Source organism: Sipha flava, unplaced genomic scaffold, assembly GCF_003268045.1.
Source record: "Sipha flava isolate LNK unplaced genomic scaffold, YSA_version1 39_pilon_pilon, whole genome shotgun sequence".
Taxonomy (NCBI): Eukaryota; Metazoa; Arthropoda; class Insecta; order Hemiptera; family Aphididae; genus Sipha; species Sipha flava.
In genome coordinates, this window is record NW_020273107.1 from 1,873,446 (window position 1) to 1,901,039 (window position 27,594).

Consider the following 27,594-nt stretch of genomic DNA (forward strand, 5'->3'; position numbering starts at 1 on the left):
TCATTTTGTACAATCATATAAAATTGTAAAATAGTTTTCCAAATCAAAATACAGATTTCACATAAGGGATAGTTAAAAACAGTTTATTATTTTGTGTTATATTTTTATCAAAATTTAAATTTGTAATATAATTGAATATTAATTTCAAATACCTTGAGTCTTATGTTTTTTTAATCACCCTTCTTAGAGATAGTATAGGGATAAGTAGGTTATTTAGTAAATGGGTCATGGTAATATTTGGGAAAACAAATCTTTGTTGATATTTTGTGTATTTTATGTTTAAACTTACTGATCGATAAAATTAATTTATGTTGGATATAGGTTTATATAATGTTGCGTTTATTATCTACTTTATTTCTTTACATGAAAAAAGGAACATGAGTTGTATACAGACAGTGTATTATATCACTGACATGTATTTGGCTGTAATGTTTATAATAATGAAAATTTAGTTAGTAAGAGGTCATTACTCACTCAATACCATTTCAATGAAATATTTTGGGATAAGTACGAATAGCTTATATTTTTTAAATTAATTTAAATGTTTCAAGTTTTTATATTAATATTTGTCATTTTGACAATTTATGCAATATACTTATTATAAAATTATATTTTTAAATTTATTTTACTTGTGTTATTATGAAATAAAAATTTTTTTATATATTTTTTTGTATAATTCTTTGTACATTACGTACTTTTCATAAAATATTGTTGAGTGTATAATTAAACTATAAAGTACAAAATATTAACTTTTGTTACATTTTTTTTCATGATCCATTATGCTTGCTAATGTTAAGTGTTTACTATTATAATGTTTATTCAGACTGTTTTGCAAGAAAATATGGTGTTCGGTTATTAAAAGCTGTTTGTAAGTTTTAGATCATTTTTCATTAGTAAATAGTTTTATTTATTTTATGATAAATGTACCTCGATTGTTTTAAAATCAATAATTTTACTTTATATAATATTCATATTTAGCGTTTTTTTTTTTTATTAAATTAGTAAAAATTTGGAACTACATGGTATAATTTAATAATATCCAATTATTAAACATAACTATGACTAATATAGTTAATAATATAGATTCATAAAATAAATCGTTTATTGTTGCATGTTATAATTATTACTACTGATTCAGGATTTTACGAGTAAACTTTCTAAAGATGTATACGATAATTGATATTTGTATGATAACTCATAAAAAAAAATTAATAATTATGTACTGAACTTTTATTTATCATTGGAGTTATGGTATTTGATATACTTACAAAAAAAAGATCTTAACTATTATTAGTTATTATTTATTTTTTTTATATTATTATTATTATGTGTATATAATAATACATATTAATATATGTTATATGTTTAAATGTATATGTTTGTGGCTATATATTTACAAGCACTTCGAGTTAATGTATTTAATGAATAAAAAAATATATACTTAAAAATACTAAGTAAATTTAAACACGCACTACATTATTATACTATAATTTTTATTTACTAGTACACGAACTTTTCGGGTGATATTTTGGGTTATGAAATATCTTTTTTTTAACATATGCACCATTCTGTAGTGCACTTTTTTTAGCATGTGCATTTGAAAAAATCTTAATCATTATATTGTAATTAGGTATCAAATTCCTTTCCTAGACAATTACCTTCATCTGGGACATCACTGAGTGTAATAAACATTTCTGCACATTTATTAAGTTGTGATCTCGCATATAGTTGTTATAATTTGCGATATTTAGTTCATAAAACAGTCCTGTAATTACATACATTAGCGAAAACCAAACTGATTTATAAGTTTATATAAAATATAATTATTATATTATTTATTTATGTAAGTATATAAACTAGTGGGCGTAAAGCTCGTAAATGCTTCACTAAAAATAATAGTCTCAGTGTCTCAGTTACAAATTATAGCAAAAACGGTAGTTACTTGACGACTAGACTCATTGGACTTTTAGAATGTTACAATTAAAGGCCGTAGCGTCAATAAGTAATCGGTTCTTGTTCGTTGAATGCTGTACAATGTTGAATGTTGTGGCCTCATATAAAAGGTGTCCACTATTATTAATTTATACGAAGTGTATTGATTTTTTTTCTTTATATTATTACGAGATTAAAAACAAACTCTAACCTATTTGTTACTGGTTAAACTTATTTGTCTGTTCTAAGATGTATTATTTTTAGCTTAAAATGTACCATAATTAACAATTGATAAGTAATAATATTATTTTCTTATATTTTAAATCCTTCATTCCATAATTTTTTTAAACATCAATTTTCTAACCTAATAAAGGATGAGTTGTTAGTTATATCTGCATATTTACTGTAAATACAATAATGTATTTTATCGTAGTTGTAATAATTTCCAAATCCTATAGTTATGATAAAATAACTTAGTATAAATAATAGATTTCAATGGTTGATGACAATGTTAGTAATGATTAGAGCGCGGATTTCTATGCTATCGCATATTTTTTTTCTTTCAATATTTTTGGATTTTTGTCAGTTATCTCCACGAATCATCATAATTTGAAGCTAATGGTGAAATTTTTTTTGCATATTTCTGCATATTTAGAGGTTATTGCATATTTTTGCATATTTTGGCAAAATTCAAAATTTATTGCATATTGAAGTGAAAATTTAAAAAAAAATGTATAAAATAATATTTTGTCTAGTAAAAAAATTAAAAATAAATTTCATAGTTACTAAATAATAATTTATATATATATATATATATATATATATATATATATATATTTAGTTATAAAATAAATAATTGATAACGACGTAAACTTAATCGCTCTTGCTGTGTCAATCGATTATCGACATACCACTTGCTTCAAATATGCCCCAATAACTTCGGTTGACATCGAGGGTTCGTTTTCAGTCTTTAAAAATATGTTAACCGATAAATGACATAGCTTCACAGAAAATAAACTTGAAATGCATATGATTATTTATTTTAATAATAAATAAAATTTTAAAAATAAATTAAGTTCAGAAAATTCCCTAAATTTTTTTGTATTAAATATTTAAGTAATTAATTTTTATGAGTTGAATTATAAATTTTAAATAAATAAAAAATTCTTGCATATTTTCATAATTTTGACTGCATATTTTTTTATATATTTTCATGATTTTGACTGCATATTATTTGCATATTTTCATGATTTTTACTGCATATTATATGGCATATTTCGATACTTTTAAGTGCATATAAATCCGCGATCTAGTAATGATAATATTAAAATATTGATTAGTATTAATATTTCATTGTAGATTATAACTGTAAAAATAAAAATTAAAAATTAATTTAAAATCAAAATTTAAGATAATAATTTTGAATAGACAAATGGAGTTCAAAATATTGTTAGTTGTTTCTTAAATAAAATTCTAAAGTCTATTAGTAATTCGTTTGAAATATTTAATATTTCATTCCTATTAATATTGTAATAACATAATATTCCTTCGACCTAAATGATTTATGGTATTCGGTTTTATATATAAAATTTTATGTTGATGAGTTAAAAATAGATTTTTGAATTTTTCTTTTAATTAAATGAGCTTTAATTTATAAATTTTTAATATAATTATAATAATAATATAAAAATAATCGACAAAGTTTTTTTTTTGTAGGGTAAACAATTTAATAAAATTAATAGTTGGTAAATACCGTTAATTTAAATATTTTTAAAATTATGTTGATTTAATTACAGTTTTGAATAGGCATTGGATATTTATAGATCATAAAATAATATTTTGTATTTTGTATTGTGTCATTGATTTATTTGATAATTTGCCTTTGTTGTTGTTCTTCCCACAGTTTAAAACTGATTATCGATAGTATGAATTTACTCTACTTATTGAAGTTTTGAGTTCCACATTGGTTTTTAGTCAAAATATATTTTTATATTTTGGTAAAATATCATTCAGTCGATACCAATATGTTTTCCTTTATTGCTTGTATATTATTTTTAAAATTTGTACAAATAAAATAAAATGCAACTACTTTAATAATATTATCATAAGTTATAAAATAAAATAATTTATAAGTATGATTTTATAATAATATAAAATTAAGTAATAAATATTGTGACAAATGTACAACAATAATTATGTATTATTAGTTTTAATTCGGTGTTATTAATTTCATATATTTTGTTTTAGGGGTTTTGGAAAACAAGGATTTCAATGTCAAGGTAAGAAATTTTTATTTATACTTTACATATCTAGGCTGATGAACTTAAATTAAATTAGTGTTAAATAATAAATACTTAAACAAGTACATGGTGATTTATTTTATTGAAAATTAGGCTTTACTTATTAGTAACATATTATTTAAAAATGTTATACTATTGTTAAATTTAAGTTTTCAAATTTTTTTTGTAAATGTTTTTTTTCTGTGACTAAGAATATTATATATTATATATCTAAAAATGATTTAATATTAATTATTCAATAGTTCATAGTTCGTATATGAAAATAATAATGGTCCTTACATTTTTATATTTTAAATGAGGCTTTTGGTTTTATATTTGATCGTTACTTTTTATTATGTTACAGATTTTATTTTTACTATCAAATTGTATTAAAATTGACTCACAAATTGAAATTACATTTTCATCGAAATATTGATATTATTTCATTTTAAATAATATATATTTATAATTTTTCATTGATTTTTTTAAATTTATATATATATATATATATATATGATTAATTCATTTAGGTCAACCAAAATATTATACTTGTCTTATAAAAATCAAATGTTTATAAATGCATATTAATAAATACGCAATAAATATGTTCAATTAATTTTTGAAATTTAAATATTTAGACTAGGCTTGTATTATTTATTTTTATTTATGTAAAAATACTTTCATAAAATATTCGAATTTATTGGAAATGTATCAATTAAGTCAATTTTTGTACTTAAATGAATCTTATAATGTTCATAAATAATTATTTATAATGTTAGTTTGCATGGTAAAATTTAAAATGTTTAAAAAAGAAATGTACATAATTCATATTTTCAAATTGTTTCATTTACATAACTATTTATCAATTTATTAAATTAAACTATGAATTAAAGGTGTTTTATTTGAATTTGGGAATTTTTAGCGATGGTTCTCGACTATTTGTTAAAGGTATTGCTTCTGTTTTTTCATATTTAGCCAATACAGAATTAAAACTTTGTATAAGTGTTATTTCATGCTCTATGATATCATTGACCACTTTAAACTCCATGACTTCTTCTTAATTCTATATATTCTTCATCTTTTTTTCATGTACTTGGAGGATGATTTTTAAAAAAATTATAAACTAAATGCTTCAAAAAGTTATTTGGAATGATTTGTTACAAAATTTGTTAATTGCATTTTTGGTATATTTTGTTTATCTAGCTTGATACGCTTTAGAGGTTCTTCTCCTTATTTTAGTAAAAATAAAACCATTGATTCATTTTCTCCTATAGTTATTTGATTATTGAAAAATGCCAAATCAATCAACATTTCATCGAGGTACCAAAAATGATTATGAGGGGAGTATTTTATCATCTCAATGTTCTGTTAGTGGAATAAATGGAGAACATTAAACTGGGATTTTTTTTAAATATTTTTCACGTGGTAGGAGACGTTGTTTTTGAATGGACTCTTTATTTATAGTATGTTGTCGAGGATATATTCCTTATGATAATCCTGTCGAAGCCAAAAATTATGATTCCTAAAACATAACATTCCTATCTCTGAATTTAGCTCTATTTAATTCACAAACTAGTTTAGCGGTTGCAATATTTTTAGGTTGGATTTTTTTTTTTATTGTGCTCATTTTCTATTTATTCTCCGTCAGATGTATAACTTATTTCAATTTAACTGAAATTTGGTTCTTTCACACAATTTAATTTAGACAACCTTTCGACTTCTTTTATTTTTCTATCTTCTTCCTTTTCTCTTCTATGTTCTTTAAGTTTTTTTATCATACTCAATTTTTTGTCAACTGAAACCATATAACTTAACTCGTCTACCTTTCTGTCTTTGAACCATTAAAAATTCTTCATCTTCTAAAATCGTCGTAAGATCTAAAGCGTTAGTATGAAAAATGTCAAAAATGTAATTTAAAGATTCTATAAACTCATTTTATCTCTTTTTTTGGTTATTGGTTTTTCGTTTTTCGTATTTCTTTAATGATGACCAAATACTATGAATACTTTTTACTTTAGTTATAATACGATACTTTAACTATAGGTAATATGCTATGCTTCTTCCTTATATCAAAAGATAATATTGGGTGTAATTATAAATATATATATATATATATATATATATATAATTATGCTTAAACATACTTTTTTAAAAATATAAATATTATTTATATCGTATTATTTAAACAATACTATTATAAATGGTCTGAAATACTTACAGACTAATAAACAATAATTTTTAATCAATTTTAAATTAATAAAAATATTTCTTTTAATGATATATGCCCAGAGACATTTTTTTCATTTTTTGTATTCAAATATTATTGAACATTCTAAGATTATATAAAAAAAATATTTTCAATAACATTTGTATACAGTGAAATTTATGTTAATGGTCATCTCTTAAACACAGTAATTTCTATGTAACGATAGTTTTCTTTGGTCCCATCAAGTGTTATGTTATGAACTGTCACTTCTTTAGATCAGTTACCTCTAAATAGTGGTCATTATTTATAGTGTCTTCGGTGACCGTTAATTGGAAATTTCACTGTATCAATTCATTTTAACTACATTTTAATTAATTAATTTTATAAAATACCTAGGTTATATGTAAAATAATATTGTAATTCACATTTTTTATTTACATTGCCTAAAATGGATCGGCACTTTGCATAATGCCTAGGCATTTTGCAAAATACCTGAATTATCCATACTGCCGGTAACATATATAAGATTTTAGATATTTGTACCATGATCTACACATATTGTAAATATTAAAATAAATTTGTTTGTACAAAATAAAAAATTAAGTAGCCTTATTCAAAATATATGAGATATTACCAGAATTTAATTTCTCTATATACGGATATTGTACTTGGATTTCACACAAAAAATAAATAAATAAATATCTTAGATAATGCAATTATTATGATACATTATATTTATATGTACAAATTACACCTGTAATATTTTTAAATCAAAATTTAAAATATAAATATACATTATAAATTAACTTTTTTATGATTATAAATATATTATTCTTATTGACATTTTATTTTTATGGACGATTTATTATTGTTTAGTTTTGTTCTTAATGAATCAGTTGGTCAGTAATTAAATTATAATTACATTTAAGTATAAATGTAAAAGCTATGAAACCTTAAAGTAATAACATTACAGTATATGAGAGAAGATTATCGTATTTGGAATTTATTAATTAATATTATAAAGCTTATATATATAAAGCTTTATTAATATAAAATTATTATTGTATAATATAAAAAATATATAATTATTTACTACGTCATATTTTTGAATTATAAAGTACTTATCTTACCTAATTTATGTATATTGACTTAATCGATATTTTGATTGATAAAAAATATGACAAAAGTGTTAAACTTGGTTTTTTTTTATAAACTCAAAAGTTTGAATTATGGTTAATTAACTGGATATTTTCACTAATAGTGTTGATTATTTGTTTAATTTTTATAAAAGAATATAAAATTATTTTTATTTATTTCTAAGTATTAAAAATTGTAACTTACTGTTAACCAATGGCTTTTAAATTTTTTTTAAATAAACATTTTGAATTTAAACATCTTGTAACGTTTATATTATTGTAATTTGTATATCTCTTACTTGAAATTTGCTTGTAAAAGCGAATCGATGAAGAATAAACACTGGTTTTAGATGTTTATATTCTTACAGTTTTTCATCGGATATATTTTTAAGCTTAAATTTTTAAAATGTTAAATTTAAATACTGGTTATTTTTCTATACTCAAATAATTTAATTCTTAGCCTTGATAAAAAAATATTTCATACATTTTTTAATTTTATGACCTACACAATACGTAGACAAATTACTAAAATTTATTTTTCATCTGTGAATTTTTATTATTGCTATTAAATTTTAAGATGCGCTTTTCTCAGTTGTATTTTGTCTTATATATTTTAGAACTCATGTCAACATATATTTAATTTATTATGTTAACATATTGTTAATGAAAATGACGATTGAAAGTTCAAAACTCTTATATATCCTTTGGATATTTTATTAAAATATAAAATATTACGTACTCTATTTCTAATAACTTCAGCTATTTGTTTTAAGATTTATTTACTATTGTTTATTGGATTATCTTTGGTATATTAAGATTATAAATGTTAAATTATCATTATTGTGTACACTATTTATTTTTAATATCTATATAAAAGTATTCTTATTTTATTATTCTCGTTTTAGAAATAGGTTAAATGTTGTTACTGTTTAAAATGTGTTGAATATATCTCATTAGTGTCAAAATACTTTCAATTGTATACCATATGACTAGAATAATTGGATATTATATTATAACAATCATATGGTGCTTCTCATTGTTTATGGCATCAATAGTATGGAACGTGAATTGTATTCGAAAAATAATTTTAACACTTGATCGTATAGTATTCAATCTATTATTTTAGTAAATGTACAACATTACAATCTACAAATACGATTGAAAATTATATGAAGGCTGTTAGTGTGTATATAGGATGTGTAGAAAATCGAGATGAGTGGAGGTTAGGATAAAGATGGCCGACTTTAAATAGTTTGAAAAAAGGTGGAGAGGAAGTAGAAGAAGAAGAAGAAAATAACTTTACAATCTACAATTTAATTCATTTAAAAAATGTAATTTTTGATATTTTATTGCGGCCGCTTTTCAATATTGTATTTAATATAATATTTTTTTTTATTATATAATCAATTAATAACAATTCAACTTTCATCATTTAATTTGAAATAAATTCAAGTATTTTATTTAGGTGATACCGTATGAGGTTATTTTTTGATTAATTGTGAATAAAATATATCTCAAAAAATAAAAATAGCTAGGCTGGTTTTTATCACATGACATTAAAAGAAAGAAAAAAATTCTTGAAAATTAATGTAAACTGATTATATTTAAATTTTAGATAAAATATTAAAGGTTGTGAGTTCACCACTAAAAAATTTTTATGTCCTTTTATTCTTTGAAAACAGTTATGTATAGTAGTGTCCAAGGTGGTGTTTAAAATCGTTTTTTGAAGGTCATGGCTTATCATTGTTTCATATGTAAATAAATATTACGAATGAAAAACATATATTCTAGTGACTTGAGGACGGGAAAAAATTGTCAAATCCTCTTGTACTTCTTCTAACAAATCTTGTATTAATTTTAAAATCAAATAAAGGACAAAAAGAAATCGAAGAAATCATTTGTTACTGTTTATTATATACACATTTAAGCATATTAGGTGTACATCTCATTTATTTTTGCATTTTGGTTAAGAATCTCATTAGTGATTATGACAAATTTTTAAGTGTTTTAAGTATTCATTTATGCGTCAATTTAGAATTTATTTATATCTACTATAATTTGTATGTCTAATTACAGACGGTTTAGAATTAAATTACTTTATGCGATTTTTTATCACATAGTTTTGGACATTTTTATAATAATGAAGTATGTCTTATTGTTTTTAAATATTTTAGATTATTATAATTTGTGTTTAATAATGTAAAAAAATTTACAATTGCTATTATTGTACGTGGTTATATTAATCGTTTATAAATTTTTTTTTATGAATAATTCAATGAGGGTTTAAATGGATTTATGTAGTTACATAAAAATAAAGAATTCATTTTATGAAATAGGAAACATTTTACATATAGTAACGAAATATAACTATTCAATATGGTACTACTATACTGTTGCTTATTAAATTTGTAATACTATTGTTTTTATTCTTTAATAAATGATTAAAACCAATCTAGGTGTTATTTATTGCGAGCTGTTGTTTGTTGAAACTGTTATGTTTAATTTTGAAAAAAATATAAAATCAGTTAGGCACAGGGGCGGACTGGGTTAATATTTCAGGCCGGGAATTTTTTTTGCCAGGCCAAAAATTAATAGAGGACCAACGATTTGGTCATAAGTAGGCCTCGAAACTTAATGCACTTAATAAGTAATAAATGTGCATGCACTTATGCCCTTAAAAAAGTACAAATATGCTCTAGAAATATGCACTTATATTTTATTTTTGTACACAACATTTTCATTTGCACAAATATTTTATAAAATTATAAATATAGAAAAAGCAAAGTATTAAAAATAATTCTGATTTTTAATTTTAATCATAATTTAAAATAATAATAATAATAAAATAGCATTAAAAATTTTTCTTGAATAAAAAAAATGCACTTGTAGAATGTTCAATAATCATTGAGTTATGTTTTTCGTAATGTCTTGGAATGAATTTCTAACTCACTTAGCAATAAATCCAATGGAACAAAAAAAACATACAAATTCAACAACTTCTGAGCCCTATTTATAAATATGCAAAAATAATAATAATGATAAAAAACCTTTATTATTTAAAAAATATTTTCAAAATTTTATGTAGATATATAAAATTACACATAATATATAAGACATTTTTTTTTATAGATACAGTGTACATATTTTAATATAATACCTATGTATTAAAATTAACTCTAAAAATAATTCCTTTTTTACATAATTAAATATGTCTTAGTTTGCAAATTATAGTACTTTTGACTGAATTAAAGGAATTTCACAATCATTTTATGTTTTCAGTATGATATAGTATGAATTGTAATGTTTATTCTAAAATTATAGCTAAAATAAACAAATTTATTGATTTTAAATGTATTACTTTTTTAGGTTAGGTTAAATTAAAATGAAAAATATAAAAGCATTTTAACTATTTTTATATTATAATTATTATCTTCTTTTCATTTTATAATTTATTATCTTAACTCTCCTTTACAAATAAAAAAAATAAAAAAAAATAACTTGATTAATATATAATATTGTAATATTGTAAAGCTAAAAATTAACGATATTGGATACCTTTATATGGTTTATATTAAATACGAGACTCGAGTAGCGCTTTACAGAGCATTGTATAGCTAGAATGTTTATTCTGTTATATATTTTATATTTTTGTTAAAAGGTTTCACAAAAAAAAAAAAAATAATATAAAAATAGCTATAAATGTGTAACTTCATTATGTTCATAGGACGGTTATAATTTTACTTTTACATCTTTGTACATTTTGGGTATAATCTATGAATCACAAAAAATTAACCCATGGATACTTGATGTCTAAGGAGAAATCTCCATCATGTTTAACCTGTGATACTTACTATAAAATATATTTTAACAGAATGTTGTCAATATGAAACACAAAAATGTGAAAAAAATATTTGACTAATTACACTAAAGCTTAGGACTACATTTAAAGGCATCTGATAAAATATTACATTTTCCAAAACAAATATATATATATATATATTTTTAAGTATAACCCCAGGCTTTCTAGTGACTCACTTTTTTCATTATATCTTAGAGTTCCTCACTTTTCCTACTATTATTCAGTATAATATAGAAAAAAGTTATAATCCCCTACGATTATTTAAAATTGTTGAAATACTGAAAAAAATATTACCTACATTCATTGCCAAACTCATTTTGAATATTTTATTGAATACGAAAATAAATATTTTTATAATACTATGTACTCGTTTTAACATAGACTGCTGGCGAGGGGGACCCGCATAACGTTATCAGTGTTCTAGTTGCAGCAATCCTTCGCTTTCACGTTATTATTAATATTAATATTTTTATTTTAACTGTCCATTAGTTATTATTAAGTTTCGTTTATAAGATGTGTTACATCGATATTTGTTTACATAATGTGTGTACTATGTATAAGTAATGTATGTATAATGTATATATAGATATATGTAATTGAAAAAAAACAACGCAAAGATTAAAAATTACTGATCATCATAAGCTGTTTTATATTAAAAAGACAACAAATTATATTACATTTTTAATTTTCAATATATTAATTATTTTCATTTGTTTGTTATATTATCATAATAATCATGTTATTATGTACGTAATTTAGTTTTGCTAGTACCTAACAACTTGTGCCAACATAATTTGTTATTATATCCATATTAATGAGATGTAACTCACTTTAAGTCACTATTTTGATAAAAATTTACTATTTCTACTATATTTAATTACCGAAGCTGCTAGTAAGCCTGTGTTTTCTTTTATTTAATTGTGTCTTCAAATAGGTACCCATTTGTTTTACACATCTAATAATTGATCTTAATAGTCAATAATTAATAGTTAAGTTTTTAATTTATTTTTAACATACATTGAATACATTAAATGAATGTTAACTTGTATGTTATTGACTTATTATATCATGATTTATTTTGTGTGAAAAATGTTTTTTCTCTATAGTATTTATTTTTTTTAAATTGTCATTTCAATTTAGGTGACCCTAAAAATTGATTTTGACATTAATCTACCACTACTACCACGGTTCATTATGTTAGAGGAAAACGTAATGACGCTTGTTATATCCTAACAGATATATTTATGCATTAGTAAAGTATATAATGTATTCTGCTTTGTCGGACGATTTTACTCAAAGCAAAAAAATCTTAAACTGAGAAATTAGGTGACATTTGAAAAATAAAAATAAATTTCTTCATGCACTGTTATTTAAAATTAATTTACTTTATACATGTTTTTTCAGAATATTCTAGCTTTTTAATGGATATTTTATTGATGTGAAGTCAAATATTTATTATAATTGTTGATTCTAATGTGATAGGTTGTTAAAATATCTGATTGATAAAAATATATATAAAAATATTTCAATTTAACAAATTAATATTTATTTGACAAAAGTAAAAAAAAAAAAGGAATAATATTTGTATTTTTTAACAGTTCTATTTTAGATATTGAGTTTAATTAAACTGTGTTTTTTTTTGTGTTAAAATTTTATTACTTTTACTAAAATGGGGATTTCTTTTTCTTTTTGTCTGTTGGTACGATTTCGACTAGGAGAAGTACTATTATCATCATCAAATAAAAAATAAAAGAAAATGGGTTCTAGTTAGTACATTCAGAAGGTTTTATTTTCGATTTCTCTATATTTTTCTGAAACACTGCAAAGAATTAAGAAAAAGCTATTAAACATATGACAACATTTACAGCATATTGGTTTTTGACAACCAATTTTTTGTTTTAATTTTAATATTTATTTTCGAATAATAGAATTTATATTTTAAATTGTATATGCTTGAATTTAAAGTAATCTTCCAAAATTTGATCATGTTATATTAAAAACTGCCAGAAAAATTAATTGTAAAATTATTTGTTTTAAGAAAAATGGTGATGCTATTTGCGAAAAAAGTTGTTATTACCTATTATAGTTATTATTATTATAGCGTAATAAATTGAAATAAAAATTAATATACCATATATATTACTATATTATAATAAATAATAAATATATTACAGTACAGTACAGTAAATAATAATACATTTTTTTGTACGTTGTAAATGTTTTATGATAGTGCCTCCCTATAGTAGGTATTTTATAATTTCTTATGGTTTTCTTCTATATAGAGGTTTCACTGTCCACTATTTACTTTATTTTGTTCTTAATTTTTAATTTTTAATTAATACGAATAATGACGTGATATTTTAGAAAATGGACTTACTAAACAAATTTCCATTTTTAAATTACCCTATTTTACTAGACAATTGAATCAATAAATACGTATGTGTAAATTCAAATAATTTTTCATAATTAATTTGGTTGATTATGATAATAAAGAAGATTTTTTTATTAAGACTATTTTATCATTACTATTTATAATTATTTCAATTACTGTCATGATACATTTTATTTGGTTTTTTTTTTATTGATACATTATAATTGGTTATAAATAAAAAAAATGAGTTTTTTTGAAACTGTTTATGTCACGAGATTGTTCTCATAAATTTTTTATTTTTATAAAATAAATAATACATACTTGATTTATTCCATTTTGCCTGAAATAATTTCTTTATACTTCTTTTGCATTATACTTGATTAATAAATATAACCTAACCTAACCTATAGATATTGTGCGTTAAAAATATGAACTGTAAATACAAAGTGATACCTACATTATTTTTCATATTGTACTGTAAATGTATCGTAATTTAATAAATACATCATGATTGAGCACACAAAAATGAATTATAAATTCAATTTTTATTTTTTGTTATCAAATTTGACGTTTTAAAATACAGATTTTGTTTATAATAAAATAATAATAGCATAAATATAATTTATTGGAGATAATTTAATTAAAATGAAAATACATTTATTGAATTATAAAATAAATAATTTAAAATATTTCAAGTTTTTAAGATTATTAAAAGGTTATAAAATATTGTTTATAGTTTTTCTCCTGCGATGGGAATCTAAGCAGAAAATCTCAGTGGACTTACCTTATCTCTGTGATTTTTGGTAGCTATTCACAGCTTGTTTAAAAAGATTGAAAAATTCTTGAAATTAGTTTATCATATATTAATTTTCCATCTAATATACAGTTCCTTTACGTTAAAGACACGTGGAAACAAAAATATACTACTGGTATAGAATTAATAAATGATTTAATTTATCTTGAATTCGATTTTAATATAGTATAATTTTTTATAAGTTAAATATGAGAAAAACTTTGATTATTTCACACATTCCCGAGTAATCAAATTTGTGATCATATACTATACGATATTAAAATATTGGTGTATTGTGAATTATGAAGTGTATTTTGATTATGTGGTATAAGTAACTATGTCGACTATTCATCACTTATAAAATTTGAAAATTCTCATCTCAAATTCAAAGATATATACTATATATATAGTTTCTTGAAACTTATAGCAATATGCATGTATTTATGATTGAATATTTTATTTTATACTTCATTTTAATCTCAAAATAAATAGTATTCCTATTATTTTCGTCCATAATACTTTATAATATTAAAAAAAAAAAAAAAAAACTCATTGTCAGTGAATAACTAATTTAACTAATAAATTGTATTTGTCCTGTTATTAATAGTTACTAATTATAATATTTAATTATTTAAATTTAATTATAAATTCGTTTTATGATGTGTATGGTTAATTATGTGGTGTTCAGGAGTTTAAATAATACTTGACATAAACTGTAAATATATGAAGCACAAGTCATAATATTATGACACCTCAATATGAATAAGTATTATTTTATAAATCATATATTTGTTTACAGATATTAACTTTTGATTGCTTTCACTTACAACTTATTGTGTTGGATTCCATAGAATTTTTTTCGTCAACTTGGGTTTTTCAGTGTTTTTTTGTGTGTTATATTTAATTACAATTTTCCTTAGAATAATTATGTTTCTCGTTTAGTTTAGTGCTCATGTTTAGAATGTATTCAAATGCATTTTTATCTAAACGGTTTTATACAATGTATTTTTAATTGTTTTTTTCATCTAACTAATAATTTTTTAATTGTGGGTTTTCATATGGTTTTCTTCTAAAAACATTTTTAAATGTAATATAAAAAATTCTTAAAAAAAACATGCACTACCTTTCTAATTTTAAAACTATACACAAAGTATACTTTCACATCATATTTTAAATTATTTTGTAATTTTCGAGGAAATCGTATAAACAACGATGGTAATAATGAATATATATATATATTCGGAATAAGTGAACAACCGTTTTTATCTAAATACTGATTGTTATGAATGTTTTTATTCAAAATTGTTTCCAAATGCTATACTTGTTACAAATTAAAAAAATGATATTTTCTCGTATTTTGCTGAGTTAAGCGAAGTGAGAAGAGTGCCATTTTCCAACTATTGTATTTTAATAATATTTTTGTTTATAAAATTATACTGTTTTAGAATATTTTTTTATTTTCACAGAATATTCTTTGTATTTAAAAATAATGATCTACCTGAAAAGTTAAGGGATGTTTAAAAATTCCCATTTTATTATTTTCTTGTTATGATATATGGAAATATTTTGGATCTAGAAGAATGCCTTATTAATTTAGAACATATTATAAATATCACACATTCTTAAATATTATTATATAACAATGATCCAAGAAAATATGGATTTTCTATAATACTCCTTCGTCATGACGTATATTTAAGATTAGTATTGGTTTATAATGCGATATTATATTTTATTGAATTTTTAAAATATCGATCAAATAAAGTGTGATTAGTATCTTTTTTTCTAATTTAACCATGATTAAAATAGTAATATTATTTTTTTTTCTTTTATCTGTTAGCTTTTTTTGTTAAATAAAATATTTTAAAGCTTTAACTTTTCAGATTTTGTTTATATTTAACTATTGTTGAAACTGTTGACTTGTCAACTTGTGTATGACTTTGTTTATCATTTTTATTAATATCCATAATAAATGACACCTATTACCTGATAAATATTTAACTACTATTTTAAAATTGCAGTTAAATAATATTAATTGTGTTAATTTAACATTTAAATTGAACTGCCAATCATTTATTTATGTTATATTTTTAATTCATAATTTATTTGCAGAACGTTAAGTTTTAATATTTGTCTAATTATGTTAGTGAATCTAATGATATTGTATTTCTACTTTATTTATAGAACAAAAATAGAGTAATAGAAAGTAGTACCTATTGAGTAAATTATATGAAAAATAATGCATAATTTAATTTAAATATTTTCGACAATTAATGTAAATTCAAATTTTGTTCAAAATATTATATAGATTTTATTTTCGAATATTTATGCCTATAATGATTTTTTCTTGATCGTATATGTTGAAAATTATAAAACTATTCAATTATATAAAGTTAATATTACAAAGAATCATACTGTTGAATTTAATAATAAACTTTATGAACTTCTTACTAAATTGTATTGAAAAAAAAATGTTTGTAAATGAAATGTCTACATAAGTGAAGCATATAATAATTATATGAAGATTTATTTTTGCAATGTGTTTTGAGTATGGCAGTGTTCTTGTTGTAAGATTATCCTTTTTGGGTTATTGAAAATACATGACACTCTATATTGTACTATATCTTAGTTTTTTAATATGCGTCCAGAAAACACTAATTTGATTATTTTATACATAACGATATTTATATGTATTTTTTATCCTAAATTTATAGAATTATGTATTGAATACATTCTTCCATTCTAAATTATTGTTAATTAATATAAGAAGTAGTATTAATTATTAGGAAACACTTAATTATAAAATAATGTATCATTGAACTAACTAATAAGTTAATTACTAATAATTTCTATAGTTTCGTTTTGATTTTTGTTTGATACAATATCTAAGTTTAAAAATTATGTGGGAAGTAAGCGTAAATCCCAAAATTAGCAAATGCTGAAATTTGTTCAATATATTTATATATATATTATACATTATATTGTGTAAAAAATAATTCGTTTAAATTATTATTTTATAGCAATGTCGCATATCCTTTTTTAGACTTAAGTTGTTATTAGAATACTATATTTGAAATATTTTTTTAGCATTCAAAATTTTCGATGTAAAATGATTTAATAATGTAGTTCGTGTTAAAACATAAGATAAACGTATTTTTGGAAATAATTAATACTTTCATCGACCTCTTTTAAAATTAAAATTTCGTTCATTAAAATAGTTAAATTATTCATTTTAGTTTTGAAATTATTTATTTATCTATTAAATTGTTGAAGTATAAATGATTAATTATTTATAATGTTGGTATTTTTCAAGAATTATTTTAGTCTTATACTATAAATAAGAATATTGGATCCTTGGATACTGGATTTTTCATGCTTATCGAAAATTCTCAATAACTTATGTGTATTACATTAAGTCATTGTATGTGTGGCAAATTAGTCTAATATGATCGTCAATTATTTATACTACTTTTTATCAGGTACAGTAATATCTTTCTTATACATATTCATTCTATTATTACTGTTACTGTCTAAATAACTTATTTTACGTTATTAAATGTTTTCCTATATTCCTGTTATCAGTTCAAATATGAATTCCGAAAATAATTAATTCAGTGTGTTTTATTAAAATTGAATTTTTAATCTTTAATGATAATATTTTTTAAATTTTTACATATTTAAAATAAATAAATATTTCCACTAAATGTATACTAAAAGTTTTCTAAATTATTTTACTTATAGAATTATCCATGCGAATGAGGACTTTTATCGTTTGACATTATCGATGGAATTAATCACTAAAAGATGAACTAAAAATCAAATTTTATCACTCTATAAATACGTATAAAAAGTTTTTCTAACACTATCAATTTTGATTTGTGTATATATGTAAGACAATGTCCCTTGTGAGGATTGAGATAACGGCTTTTATACACTAATGTTCATTTACTTCCTTACGTTGACATCTTGCTAGACAACATATAAGATAAATTGCAGGTTGAATACTATTTTTGCCAGTTTTCAATTCCCTTAAGTAGAATTTGTTCCTCCGTATTTTTTTATGTAGTTATTGCAAAAATTATTATTTTTTTGGATTCAAGAAATATTTTTTATTGATGTAAATGAGCCCTTATATTTTTTCTGCTCAGTGATATTTTATTATTATGTTATGTAGCTGTGTACTTTATTTTTCAATATATTTTAAAATTAAAATCTGTTAACTTATAGAATTGTTAATAATGTTACTAGAATGTTGTATATGCATGTGCAATATACTTGATATTATTCAATCGTATTGCAAATGTTTAACTTCATAAATAAAAAAAAAATGATAGTCTACAAAACATACAGTTTATCGACTTAAGTTAATTATTTTTATACTTACTCACTTTTACTTTTTACTTTTATTTTTCTAATCCTAAATAATTTTTTTTTTTGCTTTATGGGCTCTTAAGGCCTTTCGCAGCTTCTACTAAACCTCTCCACTTGTCACGATCAATGGCAGTCTCGAAACTTGTTTCTTAAACTTTACATATTATATAATCCTATATAATATGTCATATTATTTTTTATTTAATTTACAAAATATAAATACTAGAATAGTTTTAGTTGAAGATAATTTATATGTTAATTTTACTATAAAAACGTTGATATTGGTTATGTTATGTATAGGTACTATAATATTACATTATATAAAGTTTAAATCTTATATCCATTTTTTATATGATTTTTCCGAATTATTTCAATTTATTTTTACGTGGAAAATATTATTTAGAAAGTAATGATAAGATTTGTTCTAGTTTATATTTTATTTGATAAATTTTCTATTATTACGTTACATAAACTTATATGTTATATTTTTAATGTTTGTACTTTTTTCAATTTTCAGTTTGTCCCATGTAGGATATTATAGATTAACATTCTTGGAGATTCTATAAACAATTTTTTATTCTATATGTAATATCTACCTACTATAAAAATTAGAAGAATACTTATTAATTGACATGTCAAAAATATAAATAAAAATATGACTTTTAAAATATATACTTCATTATATAAATCATTCTTATGTTTTGTATATTAATTATTTTTGATTTAAATATTAATATATCACATGTTATTGTATTTATTTTTTTATCACATTTATTGATAATAGAAATAATGAAATAAAAATGATTATATTCATTAATTTATATTTTTATACAGAAAATTTTATTGAGAATATTAATACCTAAAAACTATAGATGCTATTGAAATTATTTTAATTTTTTTTTTTTTTTTAGAGAAAGTTACAATAGGTTTTAAATATTTTTTGGTTCTACCATTAAGTGATATATTTTCTTGCATAATGATTCAACAAGCAATATCTCCACTTATACTATAAAAAGAATAAAAAATCATACATTTGAAAAAAAAAATGACTTAATACCGAATATTTAGGATTATTTATTTACGAATTATAATAAAATATAATTTGTTTTATATTTAGTGGAAGTAATTTTATAGCTTATAGTAATATTTTAAAATTTGGTGAGAAACAAATTTTATTCTTAAGACTTAAATTAGCACTTCAGAAGCGTGAATCTTATAATTATAGGTCTATAAGAATATAGTCCTACATTTAACTCGATTTTCATCTACGATGACCAACATTAAACTTTGCAAGATTTTTACAACATTGATGCACAATTGCAACATTTTTTATTGCTAAAATGTTTATCATGTCTTTCATATTTTACGCCCTTTTTTCTCCTTAAATATTCTAACGATGGTGTAATATTAATATCTGAAACTCAAATTAATATTCATATAATTAAGAAAGTCCTGGCATTTAGAGATTATACAATCGAAAAAGTAGCAAATTATATTTATGAAAAATGAGATAGTAAATTCTAATTATTTTATTATTTGTATTATTTTAACTTAATCTATGTATTATAGTTTTTATTGGTTTATAGCATTATCAATGTTCGTAAATTAAAATATTGAACTTTGGTATTTTATTGGGAAACATTTTCGTTACATCTTGTCATTATTTTCACTTATACAATTTTCATAACCAATTTAAACATTGTTTTCTAAAATATTCTTAGCAGTTATCTATTTGGTTGACTGTCTTAATTTTTACTTTCAGTATGTTTAGATAAAATAATTTATATTTTTAAAATCTTATTACTGTGGTTCTCTGAAATATTATTCTATTCCTATTTATCATCTTCAATAAAAACTTTATAATATACCAATAATTAATTAGTATATATTTTAGAATAAAATATTAATATGATTATTATTTATTATTTAATACATATTTATAGATTTGTATCATGATTTTTGATTGCAATAATGAATATCATATTATTATTTCTGTGTCATGTTTTGCATTTATGAAGTCGTTTAAAATTTTATTGCTGATGTTTAATATACGTATTTAATGCATCTAATAATTAATACAAACGTGACAAGAGTAATAATCTTATTTCTTATTAATATTATTAATCCATGAACGTCATTGCGTTCATGGAATTTTAGAAAGTTGATTTATTTCATAGACTATCAAATATCTTAATGGATTAGAAGTTCTTCTTTTAATACTCAAAACTAGTTGAATAAAAACAATAAAGGACTAAAAAATAAATTGGTTTGATTTACAACTTAGTAAAACTTAATATTTTATAGAGTTTACCGAATCGTATAGTTATTTCATTTAATTTGAGACGTTTAGCACATAACTTATTGATCATAGTACAATTTTATACTAATATTTTTTGGGTTCAATATGTAATTTACTTTAGAAGTAAACGTTTTCAATGTATTTGTTCATTATTAGTGTTTCTCAGTAGTTGCGATTGTAACTATTATTGTATTTATTGGATAACGAGTACAAATTGAAAATATCTAATAATTTGTATTGGTTCCATTTTTTTTTTTTTTTAATATATTTATGTTATTTATATTTAGTTATTATTTTAAAATTGAAATATAACTATTTCATCACCATAAATTTACCAACAATAAATTATTATTTACTAGGAACTACGACCCATATTAGCTTTACTAGTTTCGCATACATGCATGTTATTGTATTGGCCAAGATATTTAAAAAAAGTATTTAAATACAAGATACAAGATACTTTATACATTTATTAATATTTATTTATTTGTTCATTAATTTACATTAGTTACAGTAAAAAAAAATATAAATATATTTATAAATTACAATGTTTATTTATTAACTATTAAATGTATAAATTTGTGTAATTTGTGTAAAATCTAATGTAGGCCAATCACTTGAATGTTGCACATTTTATCATTAATTTAAAAAAAAAATGTTATGTCCAATACGTGCCAATTTAATAGAATTTCGTTTGAGAATCACTAAGCGAATATTAAGAAGAGTTTTTCGTTGCTAGTTGCACATACATTAGAATGCTTTGTGTTAAATAAGTATTTTTGGTGTTGAAATGTTCTACATATAATATAATAACATGATTTATATTTAAACTTTATGTCCTCGTTTTTCAATTCAACATTTTCTCAAAATCATTTTTATCAATTTGAATTTTAATAAATTAAATTTCTTGGAATATTCCTTTTTATTTAAATATCATCAAACAATTCATTTTATTTGTTATTGAATATACGTTAAATGTGATATTGTATGTTTAACGTGAAATTACTGATACTGTAAGGTAAAACTACGTATTAACTATTGCATAATAAAATGGAATTGTGATTAGGAGAATAATAAATCCCCATTCCTTAATTTTTCACTTATCTGATATTGTCATCGTCTGGCATACGATGGGCTTAGTAATGTTTCATCCTGCGGTCTTTTTTGTCTAAGACACTAGAACATCGAGAACAACCTGGCTATTATATTCTTTTATCATTTATTCACAACAAGGCATGTCAATCATTATTTAGAGTACCACTCGTTAAGCCGATTGTTCTTTTTTCTAAAGAAACCTTTCTTAACTTTTTCCCCGCATTAATAGCGTCTGCGTGGATAATTATTTATTATGTGTATAATAGTATAGACCTTGATCTACCTACTTACATACAATGAATATTAAATTAAATTTGGCGTATGTATTTGCAAATACAATGGTTGCTGAAATAATATGTCATTGTGTTCAATCTACGTATATAGTCTTTTATATAATATAATTCACTATCATTCTTATTTAATGTTGTCTATGTCTTAAGAATATCAATATTATTATTAAATCGTGTTAATTATTTTAGTTTCTATCTTAATACGATTTGATAAATTAAAAAAAAAAAAAAAATAATAATTTCAATACATAAAATACTTTATTTAATTTGAAATTGATTTTTTTGACTGACGTAAATATCGATTTATATAAGCAAATAATATAGTTTTGTATGAATAACATCTATAACAAATAGTTATAGTTATAAAAAATAGCTAAGCTCATTGCATGTTCTCCCTTATTCATATTGTATACAGGTGTGTATATTTAATGATAATTTAGATATTTTGTTGCGAATTATTTTCTACTAAATTTAATTAAAAATATTAAATTTAAATACGAGTAATTATATTGATTCTAATAAAATATTTAAACATGGAAAATATTATTTGTATATTTTTATTAGTTAGGTATTTATTTGAAATCTATAGATATTGTGTGAAGTGCCTTACAAACTCGTATTTTAACATTGTTTATTTATTTATCTTAAGTTTAATACTTCTAGTATAAGCTATTTATATTTACAGTTAGTCGTATTTTATACTAAAATATATTAACTTTTAAAATGAGATGAGCATAATATTTATGATTATTCGAAATTTGGCTTATTTAATCAAACTTTATTTATTTATTTGGTTGTTTTGTCATAAAATTTTAATAAAGTTTATGTTGTTTTTATAAATTATTTGTTATAAATTCACAAACCAATGAATCATTATTTTTTTATATGGATAACAATGTTTGAAAACTTGATTTCTTTATTTCTTTATTAAATAAAAAAATATGGTTGAAATTTGTATAAAAAAAAAAAAAAAATAAATAAAAAAAAATATGTTTAATTAATTAGCAATAGGAGTTTTTGTGAACTTAATTTAAAGTAGCCAACTATTTTTAAAGAAAAAATTCGATTATACTTGTTTTTCATAATAATTTCTTGTTCACCTCAAATATATCTTATTCATACTAATTTTAAGCTTAACATTTATTCGGAGAAGAAATTCGAGAGCTTATATATGAAAAATATATTTTTTAAAAATTTTACTTATTTGGTATATTCTTTTTTCAGTATGCAGTTTTGTGGTACACAAACGTTGTCATGAATTTGTTTCCTTTACATGTCCCGGAGCTGACAAAGGACCTGATTCTGATGTAAGTAATCTTATTATTATTAATTTTATATTAACGTAGTAATAGTTTTTTTTCTGTATCGACAATATTTTTACAAACATAATAAGCAGGACGGCCACCATACGTTTGGATCTGATTTAATTGATCTGTTAATTATTAGGTTTATAATAATGAATAAATTATAGTTAAAAGAAATACATACTTGACGATTTTATGTTACTTTAGTATTTAGTGAATATTTGTTGCATTCAGTATTTTTAATTTATATATTGTTAAACGGCGACTTGTATAGGCAATTTTGATACATTTCCGTCGTCAATTCAACAAAACGTATTTATTTGTTAAAAAAATATTTGTTAAGCCCAATTAATTAATGAAATAAATACTATTTTGATGTTATATGCTTCTAGGGATCCAGGCTTAAGTATTTCTACAATAAAATAAATACTAAAATAATCGTTCAACTATATATTTATGTACTGAGTTTATGTAACTAATTCTAATAATAGTACTAACAAATATTTAATAATTAACATTATAAACGGTTTCACATTTTTAAACTTGAAGATTATTTTAATAATTATCTGTTTTTTTTTTCACTTGATTATTTGATACATCTGTATAAAAAAAAAAAAAAAAACTTATATAAAATTATTTATTCAAAATAGCACAAGATGTGTATTATCTTTATATTTCTATATTTTTGCAAATATATAAATGAATATTAATTCGCTGAGTTAACTGTATAAGACAAATCACATACTTTGATTTGGTTAAATTTTCTTTTTATTTTAATAGTTGTAATATAAGATGAATAATAATAATAATTATTGTAATCAGATGGCATTATATATTATTATTTACTTAACAAGTTTTCTATTATAACTATAGTCTGTTTTGATAAAACTTATTATGTTATATTTTGATAGGTTAAGTAAAATTTATTAAAATAGTTATTAATTTTTATCATTTAATCTAAAACATTTCGAAAATAGCATTACTATTTGAAGAAATTTAATATTTATTGTCCTATACTCTGATAAAATTTTGGGTATTTAATTTTTATTTTTATATTATTGGTGAAAATAAGGTTAAAATTTAAATGTGTATTATATGATCATTTCTATATATTAACAGTTTAGTCTTTGAATTGGTATAGTTAATTTAAAAATTTGTTGATATAAGACTGGTTTTAAGTACTGCAATTTATTTAAAATGATAATTAATTTAGTTTTGCTAATATATTTCTACAAAAATTAGATTTCATATAAAAAAAATATATTAAATATACATTTTTCTGATTTTTATGTATTCTATTAAAAGTAAATGGCTTTATTTTAAATGATTAATATACATTTCAAATTAATTGATCAATTTGTAGTTAAATGCATTATTACAATTTATAGGGATATAAATGTTTTATGTTTTACTGGAAATCTCGAAATTATGAAAATGTAATTGATGGAATTTCTAGTCTTAATCTCTGGAGTTTAGTTTTCTGAAGTAGTTGATGTCTTTATTATATATATATGTGTGGTACAGCTTCTCCAGATCGTAAGGATTGGAATTGGGTCATATCTTTGGCGGTGAAAGCACGCACATTAAAAGGTGTAAGCTCACTAGCGACCACATACAGTCACGCGTTGTTGTATAACAGCGATCGATGACCGAGCTCAACAGATGGCAACAGCGTACAAAATATCTGACCTACAATATTACAATATTTGTTTATATTCTTGCTGTTTGTGATTTTTATAACATATATTTTATTTTGAAATGCTGATTTTATGCAATAATTTTTTTTCAAAAAGCAAGTTATGTAATTATTCCATTAAAAAGAGTTTCATGTATAACACATTTTTTAAAACTTGTAATTTCTATGCTTAAATAGGGCTGTTCGATTATTTCGAATTAATCGATTATTACGATTATTTTTTCCCCATCGATTATTATACAGTTTTTATAAAATTCGATTAATCGCGAAATAATCGAATTTTTATTAATCAAATAATGGAAGTAATCGAATTTCTGATTAATCAAATTATCAAAATAATCGAATTTCTGATCAATCAATATATATATATATATATATACATTAATAATATATAATATTAGATTACCTGATTACATACTTAAATTTTAAATCTGTGCTAAATGCTAATATGATGTTCTGAGTTCAATGATTCGAAATGTATTAAGGATAATATTATAAAAGTGGATATCTACATCAAAATTTCATTCTGCAAATCTTGTTGAAAATCGTGTAGAAGTTAAGGAATCAATTTAACTTTTGTAAAAAAGTCGATTGATCGATTAATCAGTCAATAAAAAAAAAGTCGATTAATCGGTTAGTAAAATCGAGCAGTAAAATAAATTTGTTAATTGATTGAGTTTATATTTTAATTCTGAAAATTTGATATCTTTAGTTTAATTGCATTGTTTATAATGTTAATTCAATTATAGTTATTATACTTCCAAAATTAAATCGTCTTTTGTTTTAAATTTCAAATTATAAAGTTGTTGATGAATCACAACAGTGATGATAAAATTATTGAATACTCTATGTATAATCATGTAACCATGTAAATATATTTTTAATACCTAATATTTTCACAATTTTTTTTTCAATATTTAATACATTTTTTTAGATTTCATCAATTTTTTAATATTCTTATTTAAATACTTGGTAGTAAGATATTGTTTTTTAATATAGTAAAGATTTCGATTTATTAGCTTTTATACTATGATTCGATGTATAAGAAGTCGTTATTTACAATTTTACCCTATTCTTTATTTTGTATCAAAATAAGTGTATATCTCGAAAATTATGTTGATTACAATTTGAGAAATACTTGTACTTTCATAATATTTAATTTTAATAAATTTTAAGTGAAGTAATGATAGCGTTATAGCTAAAAATTAAGGTAAAATAAAAAGTTAATAATCTTAAAATATAAATTCTTTTTTAAGTATATGATAATGTATAAACTTTAATGGTATTCATATATGATACCCCACTTTTTTAAATATTTCCTTAGAAACTTAATTTTTACTTTTCATAGTTTATGTTGATTTGTTTTTACTTTGTAACTTTTTGTTATAGTATTCATTTTCATTTACTAAATTTTCAATTAAGTTCGTTACTGTGACAGTATTGTACCTTAGAACTTGTTTTAGAACTTCATTGTTTTTTTAGATAATTTTATCTTGTGTTATATTATTATTTTAATTTTGAAAGCAATAATAAACAATCGTGTTTAAAAAAAAATCATTCCTAGTGGAGCGTACCTAATTCAAAATTATCAAGAATTATAAAAACTACACAATTTTATTTATTGCTTATATTAATTAATTTCTAATTTTCACAATTCTGTTGGAAATATGTCAAATTTGTTGTACTAGAATTCTAATATTTGATCAGTTTTTCATCTATTGATAAGAACCGTCTTTCAACTTTTGGTATTTTCCTATTGTAACTAGAGAAAAATACAACTTTTTAACACCGATAATATTTCAAAGATTTCATCATTATCTGTTTTTAACCGTCTTTTGATAGTTATATGACTAACTTAAAATTTGTAATACTGAAAAAAACAAAATTATAAGCAATAAATGTTAAACAAACATTAAGGTACATTAAATTTTGAATTAGTTTATGACGATGTTATAATGGTTTA

The 27,594-nt window shown here is 21.4% G+C and overlaps 1 protein-coding gene across 6 annotated transcripts in view; it reads left to right on the top strand.

Moving 5' to 3' along the window:
• LOC112688523 (calcium-dependent protein kinase C) overlaps positions 1–27,594 on the top strand; it is a 92,576-nt gene that overhangs the window by 15,113 nt on the left and 49,869 nt on the right. For all 6 annotated transcript variants that reach the window (XM_025561771.1, XM_025561775.1, XM_025561770.1 and 3 more), the window contains 2 exons: positions 4,180–4,211; positions 23,856–23,938. In XM_025561771.1, the coding sequence (XP_025417556.1) occupies positions 4,180–4,211; positions 23,856–23,938 (115 nt within the window). The remainder of the gene's footprint in view (positions 1–4,179; positions 4,212–23,855; positions 23,939–27,594) is intronic.